The following is a 19,163-nucleotide window of genomic DNA, read 5'->3' on the forward strand; positions in this document are numbered from 1 at the left end:
TTTTTTTGCTGATTGTACTTTTTTCCCGTGGTTACCAAAGTACTCATCAAGACGAATCAAACGAGTCCAAACTCAAAGAAATTATGTCGTTTTATTAGAGAGTTCCTATGGTCACCTTTTAGTTTCTTCATCAGATCAGCTGCATGTCATTATAATATTGCATTGTCATCACATTTATACAAAATTTCAGCTCAATCGGTTGAAGATATCCACTTCGAATTTGAGTTGAAATATTTCACCCGAACAAAGAAACGGACGGACGGACGGACAGACAGACAGACAGACAGATGGACACAGTGGATTTCATTATCATAAATTTCATGTCTCTACTTCTAGCTGTTAAAGTTTTGGGATTTTGTTCCGATTCCGTGGGAATATCCGGATAAGCACTAATCTATATGTTATTCCAATCCATCAGCCGTTCAGCGTGAAAGAGTAACAAACATACACACACACTCACACATATATATGTTATATATATATATATATATATCACACACATCATATCATATATACATCTTTCGCACTTATAATATTAGTAGCTAACTAACCATTCCAAATTGACTGGCAGTGAGCCTGTCACATCTATGGGTAGTATAGACGTCATTGTCATGTTGCCCATTGTCAGGTTTGTGCGCAGGTTTTGTATTTTATAATAATTACTACCCGCGGAAAATTTCTTAACTCTTAAACCAGCCATTGATTGAAATTTCAAGATTATATTCCGATCCTATGGGATTATTGAGATATAAAGTAGCCTCTATGTTGTTTCAGATGTCTAACTATCAACATACCAAATTTCAAAAAAATCCTTCAAGCCGTTTTAGCGTGAAGAAGCAACAAACAAACACACACACACAAACATACTCACAAACTTTCATATTGATAATATTATTACAAGTAGTATGCTTTATCCCCATTCCGTTCGAATATAAAAATTAAAAGTAAGTAGGTGCTTAAAAAAAAACTCGTACCACAAAATAAGTAATTTTTCTGAGTGAACTTTATGAAAATTAGTTATGTCAAGGTTTAATTTTGTTGACACGTATTGATTTTAGAAACCAGATTTTTTCAAAGCAGTGACGCTATATGTATTATTCCAGGTATCCAACTATCCACATACTAATTAAATTAGGTTCTAACATCAGATCATAGATTTCTATGGTTTGAGGTACTACTCGTAACTAATCCCTAAAGCCGTTTTAGCATGAAACATACACACATACGGTATTATTCAAATACATACGCTCGAATAACATAACCAACAAAACAATTGCAAAATGGTCAAAATTGGTGTGATGTACTTTATGGATGGTCCGTACTCACAAACTTTGGCATTTGCTTCGCACGCGTAAGCCATCAGAACCGATAGTTGAACTGAATTCCAGGATTTTGACTAATTCATAAAATAACATTGCACATAAAATACCCACGGTCAATTTGTAATATGAATGAACTGAAACAATTACTTTGCTCACCCGCGACCTTATATGATAGCTACATTTATGCAAGACTAGCTTTTGCCCGCGGCTTCGCACGCGTGGAATTCGGTGATCGTGCGCCGTTCCCTCGGGAACTGAGCATTTCTCCGGGATAAAAAGTAGCCTATGTCACTCTTTGGCCCATAAACTATCTCTATGCCAAAAATCACGTTGATCCATAGCTCTCTTTCGACGTGAAAGACGGACAAACATACAAATACACACAATTTCGTATTTATAATATTAGTATGGATGTGCATGTTCATGCGTTCTTCCACCTCCTCACTGTAAAAAATTATTGATATATGGGCCTATGCAAAGTAACACTGATTCAATAAATTCAATAAAAATTCGTATCGGCTGAAATTTTGGTATTTTATCCCGATCTCGTGGGTATATCGTGATAAGAAGGAGCTTTCACTTTACACGCCCAGCTATCTACATACCAAATTTCATCCCAATCAGTCGTGACCTTTTATTTTTTTCATATAAGAGGGGAAACAAGTATTCGGGTCACCTCATCATCATCATCCCAGCCTATATACGTCCCACTGCTGGGCACAGGCCTCCTCTCAGAACAAGAGGGCTTGGCCATAGTTCCCACGCGGGCCCAGTGCGGATTGGGAACTTCACACACACCATTGAATTGCTTCGCAGGTTTGTGCAGGTTTCCTCACGATGTTTTCCTTCACCGCAAAGCTCGTGGTAAATTTGAAATGTATTCGGGTCACCTGGTGGGAAGCAATCATCGCCGCTCATGGGCACCGGTAAAACGAGGGGTATCACAGGTGCGTTGCCGGCCCGTTGCGAGATTGATAGGCTAAGATCCCTAAGCTGTACCGCTCTGGGAATGCCGTCCCGGGAAGCTGGTTCCATAGTTTAGTCATGCGTGGGAAAATGTTCCGCTTGAAGCGGACAGTACTTGATTGCCAACCAATGGAAGAAGCTTTCAAATTTATAATATTACCTATATACTATATGTGTGAAGGATATTTATGTTTCACTTACGCAGAACTCGAATTAATGTTGGGATCGTCATCCATTTTCCTTTTTTTGCACCATACTTCATTACGACTGCAACAACAAGCAGATTAGCCAGGTTATGTTTTCGAAATAACGCCACAATCTGCAATATGGTTTCCACGGTACTTACCTTTTGATTTCTCCGTGATAACGTTTCATTTGTCCCTGAACTCGTTTTCGATTTTTCCTGGGACCAGAGTAATGATGATTTTTATAGTCTTTTCGCGAAGTTCGTGGCTCCATAGTGCAATGCGAATTACAATTTAATTCTCTTGAAACTATAGCTTCATCGATAGCGAATTAGAAAATCGCAGTTTGACTTGACAGTTGAGATGTTTTTGTTTTTCTTTTTTTACTTTTACTGTACATATTCCAAATGACAACGTCAGTTCTCTTTATATTTTATCCAAAGAGTATTAGTACCTACAGAAATCATGATATTTTTTTATGAGTAACAAAATAACATGATATTTACATCGATAATAACGATAGAGCTATATTTCCAAAAATTGAATTGAAATAATATGCTATTATGGCTTCCTACGGACATTTTAAGATACTCAAAAAACCATTAACACTTAGTGCTAGTGCTGCACTCTGACGGCAGAAAATTGCAGTGATATTCCTTATTTATAAGACGTACTATCGAACCCACGGAATCGTGACCCACTGTGGAACCTTTTCATAGAAAAAGTCATAGTGACATCGCATTGCTTGACAAGGGAATTTATTATGACATTTACTGTGAGAGCGTTCTACGGTGGGTCAGGAAGCAAATGGTTTGACTGTATATGCAATTTTCCATACTTATTTGTTAGTAGGTACGCACGGTCGGTGACGATCCACGAATGGCTGCTGGTAGAAGCTGGGTGCGTCTAGCCGAGGACAAGGCGCAATGGCGCTCTTTGGGGGAGGCCTATGTCCCGCAGTGGACTGCTAGAGGCTGATGATGATGATGATGAAGTACGGTCGAGGACTTTAATTCATGAGCCACCGTGGAACCTTGTCATATGAAAAGTCAATTTCCTTGTTAATTAATACGATGTCACTATGACGTTTACTGTGAAATGGTTCCATGGTGGCTCATAAATTTAAATAATTTATTGAATCAGGCGTTACTTTGCGGAGGTCCATATCAATGAACTAAAATAATTTCCTTGCTCACCCGCGACCTTACGATAGCTAAGCTTATGCAAAATATGCGTGTTCATGCAGTTCCTCCACCTCCACACTGTAAGAACACACACAAATCACACAAACCCATCTATCACCACCACCACACTACACTGACGCGTTTCGAACTCAACCAAGGCTCATTTTCAGAGTGACACAACCGTACACCATGCTACCAGTTGTTAGAGTTGTTGTTGGTGTTGTTGTTGTGAGTCTAACAACTGGTAGCATGGTGTACGGTTGTGTCACTCTGAAGATGAGTTCTGGTTGAGTTCGAAACGCGTCAGTGTAGTGTGGTGGTGGTGATAAGATGGGTTCTTACAGTGTGGAGGTGGAGGAACTGCATGAACACGCATATTCATAAGCTTAGCTATCGTAAGGTCGCGGGTGAGCAAGGAAATTATTTTAGTTCATTCATAAATTTAAGTCCTTGACCGTACGTGCAACGCAATTTTTTCTTTTCGAAAGAAATAATTCTTACGGAAATTAAAAAAATTGGCAACGCATTTGTTCTTTTCGCTTCAGTCTTTTGATCGAAGGGATTTGTACCGATGGCCAGCAAAAATATTTAAAAAAGGGCACGTGCTTCAAAATGGTTATTAATTATTATTTGATTTTGATCAGACAAATCAAACGAAAACTGACAGTGGCGCCTAGCTTCGAATTGACGGCGACTTGGCGAATTAGCCGCAACGCACACTACTACCGAGCCTTTGGCGTACGATACTGTCGCCGTCCACTCACATATTGACAAATATGAACTAAAATTATCATCTAGATTAAGCTATTAATCAAAAGCTTTCTTTACATAATTAAAGAATGCCGCAATTAAAGAACGAAATAAACGTTAAGAGATGTGATTTTAGTTTCAAATAATCTTTCAAGTGCACATGGTTGGAAAAATAAATTAGTATGGAAATCGTTCCACCTAAAGGATCCATCCTGGATACTTAAAGTATAAATTATTGTATTTGTATCAATTACATAAAAAATAAATATACTACCAAACAGAAAATAAGGGCCACGTGAATTTCGTTGTGAAACGAAATACTATTAATTCAATTTTGAAGTAAGCTCCATCGATACTATCGATGATTCCGCCAATGTCGAGTGAAAAGACACTATCAGTTTAGTCGTTGTCGGTAGATTCAGTGTGCGGTAATCGGATGAGAACCTAAAATAAGACAACCAACTGAAAAAGTGTTAAACTACCTACAAAAATAATTTGTTAGTTAATAAATTTACATAGTAACAGTTTATAAGGGGGGGGGGGTGCTATTGCAAGAAGGAAGTTTAAATAACAGGGCGAGGACTTCAGGAGGGAGGAGGTCATATAGAGGAGTAACGATTTTGGTGCAGTGAAAGAACATGTGTTCGAGGGTGCCCTCGTCCATGCCACATTCACATAAAGAATTGTCTCGGACCCGTATTTTGGCGAGGAAGACTGGAGTGCATACATGTCCCAGACGGAGGCGAGTGATAGTGGAGGTGATGTTTTTGGGGATCGCTCTAGATATAAAGAACCACGGCTTTGTGGGAAGCTCAGGTTGGAGTTTCCCATAATGTTTGCCAACGCGAAGACGAGTAGACTGCCAGTCGGTGTTCCAGGTATCACGCATCTGTGGAAGTGCGAGTGCTCTTACGTCGCGTGGAAAGCACTGCTTATACTTATCACAACCTAATTCAATGGCCTCCTTAGCACACATATCCGCAGCCTCGTTACCTTTTATGCCACAATGACCGGGGATCCAAGCCAGTACTATGTCAAGGTTTTGGAGGTGGGTTTTGTGAAGGGTTTCCTTGATTTTTAAAGTGATGCAGAAGTTATCTTTAGCACGGAATGGTCGCTTCAGGATATCCTGCAAGCAGCTTAAAGAGTCTGTAAGAATGAGGGATTTTTTGATTTTGTGAGACTGGACAAAAAGGATGGCTTCAAGCAAAGCCACGGCTTCTCCGGAAAAAACTGAGCTACCGGAAGGGAGCTTAAAATTTAATAATATTTTGTATTTTGGGATCCACACAGCGGCACCTACCGGGCCTCCTTCTGATAGTTTTGAAGCATCGGAAATATGGTAAGGTAATTAGACCACTTTTCTCCTATCTCTCTGTTGAAAAAACAGTCAGCATTAGGTTGTTTTTTATGAATGCCGAGGCTGAGAAGGACAGTTGGTTGGAAAATTAGGCTATCATAGTCTGTTTCAAATAGGGGGTTTCTATAGTTTTGGAAGAGTGAAACAGGAAGGGCTTGTATTTTTTGGAAGCTGTTAACTAGGAGTGGCTTCACTTTATGGGTCCAATAAGGTGAGGTGGAGACATACTGTGTGAGGGACTCTATGATAGGAAGTAGGGGATGGGAAGATGTCTGAAGGGTTTTGGACAAAAAACGATCAGCTAGGTATTGTCTTCGGAGGTGATAAGGAGGATCCAAACATTCCACTTGCAGGGCTTTAGTTGGAGAGGATTTCATTGCGCCCGTGATTATCCTCAGGCATCTAGCCTGAATCCTATCCAATTTAGACAGCGCCAATTTGCTACAGGGCTCCAGAAGGAAGCATCCGTAGTCAAAGTGGCTCCTAATGATGGCGTTGTAGAGTAGCTTCTGGCTGTACGGGTGAGAGCCCCACCTGACTCCAGATAACGCACGCAGGATGTTTATGTTTTTTTCTGCTTTTTGGCTGACGTAATTGAGGTGGTCGATTCCCGTCAGTTTCGAGTCTAAAATTATTCCCAAAAATTTTACTTTCTCCTGGTTCACAATAGGATGATCGTTAACCTGGATGTTTGTTTCAGGCACGGCCCTTTTACGGGTGAAAACGACGACACTGCTTTTGTCTGGAGACAGAGAGAGGCCGTGATCGCCGAGCCACGTGTCCAAGTAGTAAAGAGCAGAGTTCAGGGAATTAGAAGCTTCGGTTACCGATTTTGAAGACGTGTATAGAGCTATGTCATCCGCATATTGGAGTATTTGGGCAGTGTGGACGCGCTCGGGCGCGCGGGCTTGGCCGGCGCGGGCCCGGCGCGGGCCGGCGGCGCCCGCGGCCAGTGCCAGCAGCTGGCACTCGTCCTTGTTGTGTTTGTGTATGAGGCATTTATGGCACAAACGTCTACCTTTGACGAAACGCCAACGATCCCGTCGCATAGCCTTTTGAATCTAGCACACTTTGGTAGCGCTCTTACGTCAAAGTCGTAAAATGTCCAGGTGCCCAGGTCGTAGAATGTCCAGGTAGTACAATGTCAAGATCGTAAAATAACCAGATAGTAGAACGTCAAGGTCGTAAAATAACCAGGTAGTAGAATGTCAAGGTCGTAAAATAACCAAGTAGTAGAATGTCAAGGTCGTAAAATAACCAAGTAGTAGAATGTCAAGATCGTAACATAACCAAGTAGTAGAATGTCAAGATCGTAACATAACCAGGTAGTTAAATGCCAGGTTGTAAATTGATATTAATAGTACATAGTACGATTTTTTTAACAATAAAGTAAACCCAACTTTGTATACCGAAATTTATCTAAATCGGAAGGAATAATGGGGAATTTTTTTTGGATCGCATGGCAATCATTCAATGAATTGCATAGCTGTGGCGGTCCAGATTTAAAATTTCTTACTCCTACGCAAATTGGCCGGGTACCTACATGCGAAATTGAAAAAAATTTTTTTAACTCGCATCAACGTGTGGCACATAGTTCGACAGCTCTTTAAAAAAGATAATAAGGTTTCTCAAAAACTTTTTTGATTAAGTGAAGATTTACGGAAATAATCGCTCCCAAAGTAGCAAAAATTGTGAGTCCCCTCTATCTTGTAACCCGTTTGTCCAAAAAATATGCAAAAATATGGAAAAGTAACGCTTAATAAATACATTCAACGAAAATTGGTTTCAACTTGGTTTTTGAGTTATTGCCGAAAAACTGCGCTTCTCAACAAAAGGACGTAAGTGCCGTGAAGATACGCTCTTTTTCTGGTAATAGATTTTAAGACTGTAGTAAGTGTTTTAATTGTGTTATAATATAACGCACATAATATTACTTGATTTTTTTTCGTAATGGCTACGGAACCCTATCTTGGGCGTGTCCGACACGCTCTTGGCCGGTTTTTAATACTTAGAAATTCCACGATTAGGACCGTCCGAGACAGACATTAGTAAAGATTGGACATTTTACTACTTTGACATTTCGCGATTTGGACCGTCCGAGACATAGACATTAGTAAAGATTGACATTTTACTACTTTGACATTTCGCGATTTGGACCGTCCGAGACATAGACATTAGTAAAGATTGACATTTTACTACTTTGACATTTCGCGATTTGGACCACCCGAGACTTGGACGTGGCACGACTTAGACGATGTAAGACATGGACCTCTTACGATGTGGACGCAATTTCGACACTGGACATTTTACGACTTTGACGTAAGAGCGTTTGGTAGGGCGTGAGTACTCTCGCGGCAAAATGCACATTTTTTATCTTCTATTGCTGTATTATTTGACTGTGACTGTGCCAGTATTATATGCTTATTTTCGTGGATTTCGTTCTTCGGTTTTTTATAGGTATAAATATGGCTATACCTGCTATTGACACCTTCGTGGCTTCCTCGTACAAAAATCTGAAAATAATTCGAGCTTATTTTCATCTTGGAGGTGTAGGCATAGTAATCGGCCCACTTAGTGATGAGCGCCGTCGGGCACTTAGTAACAACTGCATTCATTAGTTCAGGACTACGTAAATAATCAACTTGTTTTATTGCTCGAGCGGCGGCTACGTAGTTTTTCACTTTTATAGAAAAGTTGACGAGTTCGTTGTGATACGTCGGCGGCAACGGTGGCAACTTTCTCAGCTGTACAGTGATCCTTTGTATGATAGTTTCGGGCCTGCCGTAACGTAATTCCAAGGCTTCTATGATGCTCACTGCCGATGTGTTGCCGATAAGAAGGGAAGATACCGTTTCTTTCGCTTCGCCGCGTAAACAATTACGTAACCGGCTAACATTCTCTGCATCACTGAATTCGCACAATCTGGAGGACTCAGTGTATGCGTTTTTGAATGACAACCATTCCATTGAGTCACCATAAAAAGGTGGAAGCTCCTTATTTGTTTTCATTCGTAATAAAGTTTGTCGATCATTGGCAGTGGCGGTGGTGATGGCATTCTTTAGTGCGTTAGCAAGTTGTTGGATGTCGCTAGGCGCGGCCGTGGCGGCGGGCGGCGCCCCGTGGTGCGGCTCAATATGCGGCTGCTTCATGGCATCCTCGTGGCTACGATCCATCCATTGATCCACTTTGTGCTTGATGCGGGATCTGGCACTTACACTGCCGTTTTGCGAACGTTCCAGTCGAAGCGCGGCAATATCCGCCGCTAACTTCTTTTCGTTGAGTTCAAGCTGTATGCGAGCATTAGCTTCCGCTACTTCCAATTCAAGCTGTTTCTTACGGGCAATGAACTGAAGCTCACTATCATTGGAGCGTTTGCTGCTGGTCGATGCTGGCACTTTAGGTGCTTCCGTTTTGACGCTGCGGTTTTCAGATGCAGCTCCACGTTTCCGGACGTCCATACTCTTCATAGACGTACGTTCATCTGAATAGGCTTCAGCGTCAAGTATCTTTCTTGTACTTTCTTGGATGACATTATCCATAACAGCTCGCTCTAATGTAGTAGCGATTTTGCATTTCGACGCTGGCGGTGTGCTAAACATGGCGGCCGACCGGTACTGTAGGTTTATCACTATGTGTTCAAATTCGTGTCAGTTAAATTGTATTTATTTATTCGGTTCATGGGACCACTTTGTAAAGAACTCACTGGGCACTGGGGTAACAATTTAAACACAAAAAATATGTGAAATCGAATGGTGGCAGCGTTAGCGCACGCGCGGTTCGTATCACGTGACAGCGGTGACTGACTAACAGAGCAGCTCGGGCTTTAACGCTACCCTCAAGTTTTATTTATTAAATCCAAAAAACCTTAACCTACCCACAACCTTAAATCTAAGAAATAACATATTTGTTTGTATGTGTGTGTGTGTGTGTGTTTGTGTGTGCGCATACGCGTCGTCTACACACGGAATTGCTGCTATAAGATTGTGTTGCGCTAATAAGGGGTTTTGGATAAATAAATTTGCTTCCTGGGCGGAGGCAAAATAGACATTTAGTTTATTTTTGCCTGCACTTTTCATCTCCTTTATCCCTGACACCTTGCTGTTGTATATGGTCTGGGCCATTTTAAGACCGCGTACGTGAGAGGGCGAGTTTAATAAATCACACGAGACCTGCACTATGAATGGGCCAGAGTCACTTTCACTATACTTTAGGTCCGATCCGTTCTCAAAACCTGGTCGGACAAACGTATGTTGCTTAGAGGCGCTTGGGGAAGTGTTTTTTTTGCTACTATCATCGGGATCGGAAAGGATATTAGCATGGCGTTTACTACCTGGCTTTACAGTAGTACGGAGGGCGCAATTGAAGTCTGGGGGAAGGTTAGGAGGCAGAGGCGTCCCGCCCCTATCGGGCGGCTCATCATCCCCTACACTCGACATCACAAGAACGACACAAACACTTACCTAACCCTTATAATCTACCACCAACAGAAAATTTAGAGTCTCAGATCGATTTGAAGATGCAAACACGTTACAAATTACGATTCTAACCTATACACGTGTGTTAGCCAACACAAGAACAGGCGGAATCACGAAAATACTAATAAATATAATTATTTATGACATTCCTTGTCTAAAAATGGTTTTATTAGTACATACAACATAACACAAATACAAATGCTTTTCATTTAATTAATTAATTTATTCAATTAAAAACGCAAACATATTTTTGATTTCATTTTACCGGTAAAATTCAAGTGGCCCTTATATTGTTTTGAGTAGTATAGTAACACAATTTCAGCAGGTGGTGCAAAGTAAAGCAGAATTACCTCTTTTCAGTATGAATATGTGCCGCAGTTCGTATGCTGTGCTGATGAAAGTCAATATTCCGAGCACTGAGAACACAATCCTGGAATAATAAATCAATACTAAATAATTGTAGTTCGAAATACGGTGCCGATATTTATCGGAATTGAGAGGGGGTAGTTCGAAAGACTTATGCTGCTAAGCAAACGCCATAGCCTAAACTTTAGTCTAGATACTCCTGACCACTTCACGAGGTCACTGCAATGTGGCCGAAGTGTCGAGGTCATTCATACTCTTTTTGTTAAACGTCTAGTCCCGGGATAGGTAATTGTTATACACACGGTGCTGCTCGCCAGTTCTGTTAGCTTGAACTTCGCTTGATACGCTATCGCATGTCTAGATAAATTTTAAGAAAACCAACTGAGCTTAACTGAGGGTTTGCTTACACTGCTACATAATCGGCTGCGACAAAAGGCTTGTCGTGCGGCAGCCGGCAGTACTGCTCCGTGTAGTTGAAGCCGACGACAGGGTGCGCAGTGTAGGGCGCCAGCACTGCCTCCACGGCGCACGACTTGGGAACACACACAGCTAGAGACAAGGACTTGCCGGCGTACTTCTGCATCAGAGCCTCAGGCAACGTCACTTCCGTCCAGGTCACATTCTCTGACGCTGAAACACCGGTCAAGGAGGGTATCCTGACAACAGGAGGCGTCAGCGGAGCTTGGATCATGCAGTATTTCCCTTGGACGTTGGTGCCGGGGAAGTCTTGGTTTATGGCCAGGCATTGGTGGTAGTTGCCCAAACTGGCCAAGTTGCCGCCGAGCAGGCCTGCTTGTGCGCGGAAGCTTACATCGTAGACTGCAATAAGAGTCACTATTGTTTTATCTTTATTACGAGTACATATGTAGTTAAAATTGCTTGAATTAAACTGTGTTTTATTTAATAATAAAAATCATTTATAATGCAAGAAATTTGGGCACAGCACGTCCTCGAACAAGTCGTCAGCGCTGAGCTACAACCGAGGAGGCACTAACAGTCAGACCGCCTCATGCCGGCCAGCTGACGAGCGCACAGCGCCGGCTGCAGCGCTGCTCGGTACAGCAGGGCTACTACGAAACCCGAAACTCGAAGTTCGTGTCGTGCGGTCCCTCTGACACTTATACTATTTAATACTTAATACCAGAGCGAGAGGAACGGTACGATACGAACTTCGATTTTCGAGTTTCGTAGTAGCCCTGCAGCTCGTCGTCTAAAAAGTCGTCAGCGCTGAGATATAACTGAGAAGGCACTTACAGTCAGCCCGCCTCATGCCGGCCAGCTGACGCGCGCACAGCGCCGGCTGCAGCGCTGCTCGGTACAGCTCGTCGTCGAACAAGTCGTCAGCGCTGAGATATAACTGAGAAGGCACTTACAGTCAGCCCGCCTCATGCCGGCCAGCTGACGCGCGCACAGCGCCGGCTGCAGCGCTGCTCGGTACAGCTCGTCGTCGAACAAGTCGTCAGCGCTGAGATATAACTGAGAAGGCACTTACAGTCAGCCCGCCTCATGCCGGCCAGCTGACGCGCGCACAGCGCCGGCTGCAGCGCTGCTCGGTACAGCTCGTCGTCGAACAAGTCGTCAGCGCTGAGATATAACTGAGAAGGCACTTACAGTCAGCCCGCCTCATGCCGGCCAGCTGACGCGCGCACAGCGCCGGCTGCAGCGCTGCTCGGTACAGCTCGTCGTCGAACAAGTCGTCAGCGCTGAGATATAACTGAGAAGGCACTTACAGTCAGCCCGCCTCATGCCGGCCAGCTGACGCGCGCACAGCGCCGGCTGCAGCGCTGCTCGGTACAGCTCGTCGTCGAACAAGTCGTCAGCGCTGAGATATAACTGAGAAGGCACTTACAGTCAGCCCGCCTCATGCCGGCCAGCTGACGCGCGCACAGCGCCGGCTGCAGCGCTGCTCGGTACAGCTCGTCGTCGAACAAGTCGTCAGCGCTGAGATATAACTGAGAAGGCACTTACAGTCAGCCCGCCTCATGCCGGCCAGCTGACGCGCGCACAGCGCCGGCTGCAGCGCTGCTCGGTACAGCTCGTCGTCGAACAAGTCGTCAGCGCTGAGATATAACTGAGAAGGCACTTACAGTCAGCCCGCCTCATGCCGGCCAGCTGACGCGCGCACAGCGCCGGCTGCAGCGCTGCTCGGTACAGCTCGTCGTCGAACAAGTCGTCAGCGCTGAGATATAACTGAGAAGGCACTTACAGTCAGCCCGCCTCATGCCGGCCAGCTGACGCGCGCACAGCGCCGGCTGCAGCGCTGCTCGGTACAGCTCGTCGTCGAACAAGTCGTCAGCGCTGAGATATAACTGAGAAGGCACTTACAGTCAGCCCGCCTCATGCCGGCCAGCTGACGCGCGCACAGCGCCGGCTGCAGCGCTGCTCGGTACAGCTCGTCGTCGAACAAGTCGTCAGCGCTGAGATATAACTGAGAAGGCACTTACAGTCAGCCCGCCTCATGCCGGCCAGCTGACGCGCGCACAGCGCCGGCTGCAGCGCTGCTCGGTACAGCTCGTCGTCGAACAAGTCATCAGCGCTGCCCGTGCCCAACACCCAAAACAAGAACAACACAGCACGCATCGGTGTGAGGGAGATGTTTGTCCCCTCCAATGAATCTAGCTACCGACCGGAGAGGTAGTTAAGAAAGAATAGTTTCAAAATCAAGATTCAGTGTTCGGTGTAACCGAACACCTTTGTGACGTCAATCACTGGCGGCGCTCCCGCCTTGAAGTAAGGCGCTCCTGCCTTAGACGTAAAGTGGGGGTGATTTTTTTTTCTCATCCACTACACTCCATCCTGGGGTATCGTTGGATAGGTATTTCAAAATCATTAGGGGGTTGCTAAAACAATGTTTCGATTCAGTGATTTGTTTGCAAAATATTCAACTTTTAACTGCAAATTTTCATTCAAATCGAGCGTCGTCGTCCCCCCCTCTAAAATCTAAACCGGTGGGTAGAAAATTTTGAAAAAATTCAGAATGGTAGTAAGTATATCAAACTTTCAAGGAAAACTATAACGAATAAGTTTGCTTGAGAATTATTAGTAGTTTAAGAGTAAATAGCAGCCTAAGGTATAAAATATGCCTAAACTTGGAACATTCCAGCAGGTGCAGGTGGTAGGACCTTGTGCAAGGTTCGCCCGGATTACTACCACCATCTTGCTTGCTAATCCAGCCGTGAAGCAGCAGTGCTTGTACTGTAGTGTTTCGGCGTGGAGAGTAAGACAGCCGGTGAAATTACTGGCACTTAAGGTATCCCATCTTAGGCCTCTAGGTTGGCAACGCATCTGCAATCCCCCGGTGTTGCAGGTGTTTATGGGCGGTGGTGATCTCTTACCATCAGGAGACCCACTTCCTCGTTTGCTATCCATAAATAAAAAAAAATCGTACAGAATACGAAATCCTTAGAAAAATATTACTTAATTTTTTCGTAATGGCTACGGAACACTATTTCGGGCGTGTCTGACACGCTCTTGGCCAGTTTTTTAGGTACAAGTACAAATATGGTCACGCTATGAATGAGGGCTATCGCGTATGAATTCGCCGCTAGGGGCGCTAGTGTAGTGTAGCGTAAGGTCTCCGAAATGTCAAATATCTTATAGTTTTTGGGTGAGCTACGCGGGTTTATTTATAATTAGAATAATTGTGTGAATATTTTGGCCTGAAATTAATTATGGCAATTATGCGATAAGGGGCAATGAATGTCTGTGTTTTGAGACAGTTTTGTCTTTCGGAAACTTTTGTCCTCCCTTTTTTTTCGAACAAAACGGGACTACGCAACACTGTGGTTGCTCGATATTTTTATGGTACGGTTTTAAGGTGTATTAAATATGATTTTAATCTAAACTTTGTTTTCACGCCCGTAATAACAGACTTTGAAAGCCACACTTAAAACCTCACGCAACAGTGGCGCCATCTAGAAAGACAAAAAACGATAGCCCTCATTGGATAATTTAAGGTATTTAGGGGTTTTACTGTGGAGTGGATGTACTTACTGTGCTTGCGATGAAGAGAGGCGCTTGTGTTATGCATATGCCCACGTTATGCCGCTGTTAAAAAACAGAATTGGTCGCATATTAACTAGCGCAGCCAGTTTTAGGGTTCCGCAATAAATGATTTCCATTTTTTAGTTTTACGTGAATAACTCGTAAACGCTGGCCCACAGCGAAAAATGTTCTAAGACATATTATGTTATCTACATAAAATTGTCTACAAAAAAGATTCTATACATTTTTTCTCTGAGATCAATATTTCACGAGATATGACAGGAAGAAGATGGACAATAAAAAAAAAAAAATTAACAAAAAAGTAAAACCGACTCCAAAAAATAAAAAAATAACAAAAAATGGAACCGACTACAAAACCCTTAAAAATATTTTTCTAGGTACGTACTAGCTCGAAGTCGGTGCCTCAGCACGAGCCAGCAGGAGTGGGACAATAGTCGTCTACCTCTTTTACATACTATGGGTTTCATTCAATCCCTCCTGCTGGGTCGTGCTGAGTCACCGACTTCGAGCTAGTACGTACCTAGAAAAATATTTTTAAGGGTTTTGTAGTCGGTTCCATTTTTTGTTATTTTTTTTATTTTTTGAGTCGGTTTACTTTTTTGTTAAAATTTTTTTATTTCTAACTTTTTAGTGATTCGTAGCCAAAGTAACGATTCTATTAAGCCCAAACACGACTTAGTTGCTTTGTTTTATAACAGAGTTCCGTTGCCTACCTTCTGGCTTCAGCATCATATCAGTTCGAAAGAATCATTAACTTAAAGCTTCTTCTTAGTCGCTTATCTAGGTATATTAATCATGATCGTTTATAGACGAGCGAGCATTACTTAGCTTTGATGAGTTCCATTGGTCATCACGGTCTTCTTCATCAGGTCCAGGTTACCAAATGATACTTTCTGAATGTAAATGCTCATCTTAATGCTAAAAATGCCAAATCGCCATAGGTGTGCCTATAAAATTTGAGGTTTGCCCTCGATTTCCCTAGGATCCCATCATCAGATCTTGACTTGGTGACAATGGGACCACCTCAGAAGAATACCCTTTCGATTAAAAAAATAATTTTGAAAATCGGTCCACAATTGACTGAGTAATCGGCGAACATACATTTAAAAAAAAATACAAACATCAGAACATAGAACCTTTTGAAGTCGGTTAAAAATACCCATCAGTACTTTTAGTATGTGGTTTAAAACATCATTCCCTACTATGCCAAAATTCGTTTATACACGAGTTTTTTCCCCTGATTTTCCTTCTTTGGGTAGCCTAAATATTTTGAAGTTGCGTAGAAGACAATGACAATACAATAAAATGACTAGGTACTATCTTTATTGTACTACTAAATAAGCGATACAGATAATTTTCATAACCGCTTAATTAAAATAGTTCAGAGAGATTGTAACGGCAGCCTCCAATAGATTTCGATGTTTTTTTTTTTTTTTTTTTTTTTTTTTTTTTTTTTTTTTTTTTGTAATTTTTTTATAGATAGGTCGAAATGTATAGGTAACCTAACAGTTCAAATATGGCTTACTAACGCTTCAAAAATATGAGTACTCTTATTCCGACACAATAAAGCTGGAGACTTACATATTTTTGAGTGCTTCGATACATACATATTTTTCTACTTGACCGTACAATCGTTCGCTTTCTTTAAGTCCAGGGATTTTCGTAGTAATTGTGTATCTTTTTTTTATTAAGAACAACTCTTAAACGGGTTTTTTTAAAATTTTCAATTAATAACAACAATAATATCTTGGAACAAGTTAAACCAATAATAGTTGACCTACGCCAGGGTTTCTTAAACTTTTTGCAGTCACGGACCACTTTCACAATTTAAACAATTCCACGGACCCCTCTCAAAAAAAATTGTTGGAAATAAAAAAAGCCTTATTTATATTAATAAAAATTAAAACCTACGTGCAGTACCTATGCTATAAGCGCAGTAATTACCTACGTATTGATTGAATACTATTGTATTCGCCACCCGACAACGACAATGCGTCGCTTCAAGTTTACTATACAATTACCTAATAAATATGTTTATCTACTCTCATATCGTAAAATTCGAATTATAAAATTCAAAACGAGTTTATATTACATACTTTTTAAACACAATACCGAAATATTAAAAAAAAAACACATTATAACACTTTTCTTCTAACGAATAATGTTATAATACAATTTTTTTCACCATTACGATACAGGGCAAATCCAAAAAGTTTATATCACCAAGTTTTGATTCCAATTTTCACTTGTCTCTCTCTCTTTCAGTGATGTACTGGGTTTTAGCGCCATTCCATTCATACGTGTCGTTTTGTTGTACGAATTTTCGTGGGAAAATTTTGTTCTTGCTTAAAAATGTCTGATATCAGTGAATGCGAAGAAAATTTGACTCCGCCCGATATTTTAGATGCGGCGAAGGAAATGACTCATAATTTATTACCAGCAAAGTGAAGGTCCTAGTTCTGGTTGCAATACAGGTCATTCTCAATGGTTCTTGAACACATGATAGAGGATTTAATATATGGATGTAGATAAAATATTGTATGCAACTGTACGTAATTAGGCCTTAAGGTGACGCATCGCTAAACAATTAATCGAAAACAGAGCGTTTGTACCCCGCAACCCGCTCACACCCCTCTATTTTTTACGTGGCTTGCGTGTCACAGTCGACCGTATGTTACACTGACAGCGCCTAGACAGCGCGCTAAAACAGACAGAGACGTCTTAGAGTTGCCCTTACAACTTTTTTTTAGTTTTTTTGCAAATAGCAGTAGGTAATGAAATCACGAGTATTTTTAACTGACTTCAAAAAAAGGAGGAGGTTATCAATTCGGTTGTATTTTCTTTTTTTATGTTTGTTACCTCAGAACTCCGTCATTCGTCTAGTAATGCTTTCAATTAGGTCCCATATGCACCAAATCAGGATCTGATGATCGGATCCTAAGGAAATCGAGGGAAAGTATCTTTAAACTATGGAAGTTTTCTGATGAATGAAGACCACATTTGACCAACCGAGCTACTACTCGATAACAAGTACCTCACGGGTTGAATTTCAATGACTTTAACACAGTTGCTAAGCAATTTAAGTTAATCGTAATGCATATGGTGAAATGGAACGGGTGACGATGCACCAGGACTCCTCAATAATGAAAGTCTCTGCATCGGAAAAAGCAATTTCTTAGATCTTTTACACTGAAAGGCGTGAAAAAAAAATATAACGAAAAATTGAACTGACTACAAAAAAACCATGAAAATAATTTTCTACCATTCTGAAGTCGGTGCCTCAGCACGAGCCAGCAGGAGTAATTGAAGCCCAATATACGCGTATAGTATGTAGGTGAGGTAGACGACTATATAGGTCCACTCCTGCTGGCTCGTGCTGAGGCACCGATTTCTGAATGGTAGAAAATTATTTTCATGGTTTTTTGTAGTCGGTTCAATTTTTTATTCTTATGGAACTATTTTACAAAATTTTATTAACTTGCAATATTTGTATTGTGTGTTGTTGTTGTTGTGTTGTTGTTTGTAAAATCTTGCAAGTGAATTTTGACTCACTTCTAGTGGTCTGATTGACGTGGAATTTGGCATAGGTACTTATGTGGGGTGGATGACAGTGCAAGTACAATCCACAAAAAGCACAGTCGACAAGAGCTTGTATTAAAAATTAAATTTATAGATTTCGCCTGCCACCATATATTGTCCATTTGATAGTAAGTAGGTTGAGACCCATTAGACATAAGAAATCTCGGGCCGTAAATGTAGGCAAGTACTGCAGAGCAAAAAGTAAATAATACAAACATACGGTTTTACAGGTAATTTTTTATATTTATCTTTTTTAATATTAATATTTTACTTATTTACACTTAACACAGTTATTTACTAATTTACATAGGTATTTATATTTTACATTTAAATGTTTTAATGTTAATGTTTTAATGTATTTGTTAAACATTAAAACATTAACATTTTCTTATTTATATTAAAAAAATATTATTTACACAAACATTATTAAAAGACAACACAATCATTTATAGCCGTTTGTTAAATTTATTCATTTAGATCTACAAGATCTGCCAATGGCTGTATTTAACCAATAAGTTCTATAAACAGCCCGAAGAGGGCGTTGTTAAACTAGTATATAAGGAGATAACTCTTAGAAATAAAGGCCTTTTTTCCGCCATCACCGCCGGCAACGGTCGGCACCAAACAATTAATCTGTATTTTATTCTTCCCAGAATTAAGATTGGTTTTTGGAGTCTTTTTGTAATTTTTTTTATTTCAACTCCAAATTTTGTTACTTTTACGATCATCCCGTAAAATCCACATCGAAAATACAAACTGAAACATAGATCAGAAAAATCAGGAAAGCGCTGGTCTCTTTTTCTGGTTTTTCCGTGCATCTATGTTTGTTTGTATTTTCCCAGAATTACCCAAATTTAACACCGTTATTATTCGGAAACTGACATAACATAATTTGAGTTGTCAACGTTAGCTACACACCGAAAACTCAGATTGCAAGCCTACTCGTACTTGATTTTCAGAAACTAATTTCA

General features: G+C 41.3%; 1 protein-coding gene across 6 annotated transcripts in view; it reads right to left on the bottom strand.

Annotated features, from left to right (window-relative positions):
* LOC141445081 (uncharacterized) overlaps window positions 1-19,163 on the bottom strand; it is a 59,712-nt gene that overhangs the window by 12,913 nt on the left and 27,636 nt on the right. The window contains exons 1-4 of one of the 6 annotated variants that reach the window (XM_074110855.1): window positions 14,602-14,666; window positions 11,863-13,448; window positions 11,016-11,427; window positions 10,593-10,672 (exon numbers count right to left, since the gene is read on the bottom strand). In XM_074110855.1, coding sequence (XP_073966956.1) covers window positions 10,593-10,672; window positions 11,016-11,427; window positions 11,863-11,878 — 508 coding nt within the window. In that variant the 5' untranslated portion in view covers window positions 11,879-13,448; window positions 14,602-14,666. Of the gene's footprint in view, window positions 1-10,592; window positions 10,673-11,015; window positions 11,428-11,862; window positions 13,449-14,601; window positions 14,667-19,163 lie in introns of those variants that run through there. The other 5 variants (XM_074110859.1, XM_074110856.1, XM_074110858.1 and 2 more) reach the window with 5 other exon arrangements.

Source organism: Choristoneura fumiferana, unplaced genomic scaffold (assembly GCF_025370935.1).
Source record: "Choristoneura fumiferana unplaced genomic scaffold, NRCan_CFum_1 Sck3bRy_343;HRSCAF=565_pilon, whole genome shotgun sequence".
Classification (NCBI taxonomy): domain Eukaryota; kingdom Metazoa; phylum Arthropoda; class Insecta; order Lepidoptera; family Tortricidae; genus Choristoneura; species Choristoneura fumiferana.